Source organism: Zosterops lateralis, assembly GCF_965231275.1.
Source record: "Zosterops lateralis genome assembly, chromosome: 2".
In the NCBI taxonomy this organism is placed as follows: Eukaryota; Metazoa; Chordata; class Aves; order Passeriformes; family Zosteropidae; genus Zosterops; species Zosterops lateralis.
In genome coordinates, this window is record NC_139763.1 from 63,844,760 (window position 1) to 63,848,082 (window position 3,323).

General features: G+C 47.3%; 1 protein-coding gene across 1 annotated transcript; it reads left to right on the forward strand.

Annotated features, from left to right (window-relative positions):
• Positions 1-450: 450 nt before the first annotated feature.
• ARL11 (ARF like GTPase 11) lies at positions 451-1,374 on the forward strand (the record flags this gene model as incomplete). The annotated part of the gene is made up of 1 exon (XM_083855502.1): positions 451-1,374. The coding sequence occupies exon 1, from the start codon at positions 769-771 to the stop codon at positions 1,372-1,374; it is 606 nt and encodes a 201-aa protein (XP_083711628.1). The 5' UTR covers positions 451-768.
• Between the last annotated feature and the right edge of the window lie 1,949 nt (positions 1,375-3,323).

The window sequence follows — 3,323 nt, forward strand, 5'->3', positions numbered from 1 at the left end:
ACTTTAAAAAGTTAAAATGTAGTAAATACTTGGATGTAAAGAATTTTATGGATTTTTGCCCCAGGAATGGCATTTTGACTCATTGTATTTCAGTGGGACATCAAAAAAAACATGCTTGTGTGCATTTTTTAAAACTGCTGTTGTGAACATTTGCACAAAAGGTAGTAAAAACTGATGATACAGTGATTTGTTTTGTACTTTTAAACGTAAGACTGGCAGAAAAAGTTGTCTTGTTGCTCAAGAGGCTTTAAATCCCCACCCTTGAGCTGTGATTCAGCAAATTCCCAGAGTAACCCTGGTCTGAAACCCGGGTTCCTCCTTGTCCTGTCCTGCCGGGGGCGGATTTTTCCTAGGCAAGCCAATGAACAGAAGCTCATTTATTTATGTATGTGGTGAGGAGGAAACTTGCTCCACAGTCTCCCCACCTCTTCCTGCAAAATGTTGGCTCTCTTTTGCACCAATCACTTCAGGTCCTGAATGAAAAGAAGTGAGCGGCAGCGGAGCTGGGGTGTGGAGCTGCAGTTCTGAACATCACTCCCTGGCTCTGCTGCTCACCTCGTAAATAACCGCTCTCACCTCATCTGAGCTACAGAGAGAAGCAAAAGCCGGCTGCCCGCGTCTTTCTTCGGCAAATCTAAGGTGCTCTCTCGGAGAGGCAGGACTGAGCACTCTGTTAATGACTGACATCATCAAGGAAATAGCTTGATTGCTTGTTTTGGCTGTGTTTCCCCCACCCCTCCACCCCCCGACAGCTGCGGCAGTATCTTGATGGGGAAGCTGATCTCCAAAGGCTGGCGGAAAAGAGATGCTCGAGTAATCATCCTGGGGCTCGACTTTGCTGGCAAATCCACCCTTCTGTACAAACTGAAGAGCGGCCAGGCTGTGGAGACCTGCCCCACGGTGGGATTCAACGTGGAGTCACTGAAAACACCCTGTGGCGTTTCCTTCACCCTCTGGGATGTTGGCGGGCAGGACAGCCTGCGGGCCAGCTGGCCCAACTACCTGGAGGACATCAACACCCTCATCTTCGTGCTTGACAGCACAGACATGGCCCGGCTGGAGGAGGCGATGGCAGAACTGGAGGAGGCCCTGAGCCACCCCGGCATGGCTGGCGTCCCTGTGCTCCTGCTGGCCAACAAGCAGGACATGCCGGGGGCGCTGGCTCCTGCCGAGCTGGGGGAGATGCTGCGGCTGGGGGGGCTGGTCAGGCACCGCTGGGTGCTGCGGGGCTGCAGTGCCCACACTGGCCAGGGCCTGCAAGAAGTCCTGGCCATCCTGGGAATACTGCTGCGGGGCTCAGAGCACAGCTCCCTATCCCAGGAACAGCCCGTCACGGGGCTGGCAGAGAGGAGGCAAGCTCCAGAGCAAACCTGAACCTCTCATGGACTCTTCCCACTCTTCCCACGGCTGCCAGCAGGTTTGGCACGGAGGATTCCAGCCTCCAGGCAACCCCTACAAGGAGCAGAGCTGCAGCTGGCACACACAGTGAAACACCCAGCTCCTCACCACCAAAACTCACCAGGAGGATCTCTGAGCATCTCTTGGACTCTCCTCTCTGGCTGCAGCTTGTCCCACTGTCACCATGTTCCACTCATCCACTGCACTTGTGTGTCCAGAAGTTCAGCAAGGATGCTTTCTAACACTTATGGATTGTGACAGAGATTGGTGCAAGGGACAGTTTTCTTCATTCTGCAGCTCCCAGTGCAGGTGCATCTGTCCAGATGTGGTGATCCCCACACGGGGAGAGCTTGGATGTGCCCATGCTGCTTCTCTCACAGCACACATCACTGACAATCACAATGTTCCTTGGCTGGGAATGCAGGAAGGCACTGAAAGGAATGGCTGAACTGGAGCAGCATAAGCTCAGGAGTTCAAATGGCCAAGCAGCTGTTTGGTTTTAGTGTGGCATCTACAGGTTTAATAATCTTCAAGCCATAGCAGCAAGCTGGGATTTGATGGTGTAATGCAGTTTGAGGATGTGTGTATATTAATTTATGCATTTCTTCTAATGGTTCTTTCTCCAGTCATCATTTTTATCAAATAATTATTTTGTGAAAATGGTCCCTCATTTTCCTTGGATTATGTTTAAATAATAAGAATTTATTATATATTATTAAAAATATATTTCTTTAAATATAAAGAAATCAGACTTGACTTTTAAGATGCTTGGAAATATGTCTCCAAGGCCAGTCAACTTCTAAATATCCTCATGGTGGCCTGAACAGCCAAGACAAACCCCTGTCTCTCAGACTTTTGACACTGCATGGGACCACTTCACATGCATTGGTTGGTAACCATGGGCATCTATGGGCACAGGCAGGTTGGTAACCAAAGGTCTCTCCACACTTAGCTGTGTCCAGGGCAAATGAAAACCCCCCTGGCAACTCACAACAGGACCAGGTGCCATGTGGCAGTGATGGTCTTTGTCCAATCCTGCTCAACCTACCATTGGAAAGACCTATAGAATGTGTGCCTGGGGGCTCCCTGTATCCAAGATTCTGTTATCCAGAGTTAAAATTAAAATATTTCGTAGTAGTCCCTGCTTCATTATTAAATGAATTGGGGAAGGAGAGAGATAGGATACAACATTTTTATTTCTATTTTCCATTTCTGTTTCTATTTAGAAATCATCTGCTTTCAAGGAACAGCATAGTCAGCCTAGAAACACCAAGGAGAAAAACACAGCAAAGTCCTCTTGTGTTCATACCAGAGCATTTTACAGTTGTTAAAGAATTAATTGTTACTGGTGCTGTTATTAGCCACACTTCATAGAAGGCAGCAGCTCAAATAGAGCTAAACAGTCACGAAGAAACAGGATCAGCATTTATGAGAAAGTCTCAATAAAAGAATCCTTCCCAACTGTTTTAGCTGCATTAATGTAGAACTACTACGTGCTATAAAACAGTGCTGCATCATCAATATGGTTGAAGCAATCACAGTTATGAGTGTATTTAAACAGCACTGAAACATATAATTAAGTACATGACCTGTGTGCGTGGTAAGGAGGACAAAATCACATCTTCAAACCTTTGCAGGTGACATAAACTGGTTGATCTACCTCCAGCTTGTTGCAGGCAGTCATTTTTTTGCTTCTAGCATGCAAGGCTCCGACACACCTGTTGGCCATTGTGGACACAAGTTCTAGAGGCACAACATAAAAGGCTCTGTGCTGCATTGCCATGCCAAAAAACATTGTCCATGTTGAGTTTGCTGGTGTTTTGGTCTTGTGTCTCACATGGCACAAAACAGAGAATTGTGCATTAAGGTAAATTCAGCAGAGACTGAAAAGCTCTTGTGGTGATGTCTTACTCCAAAGTGTCCCT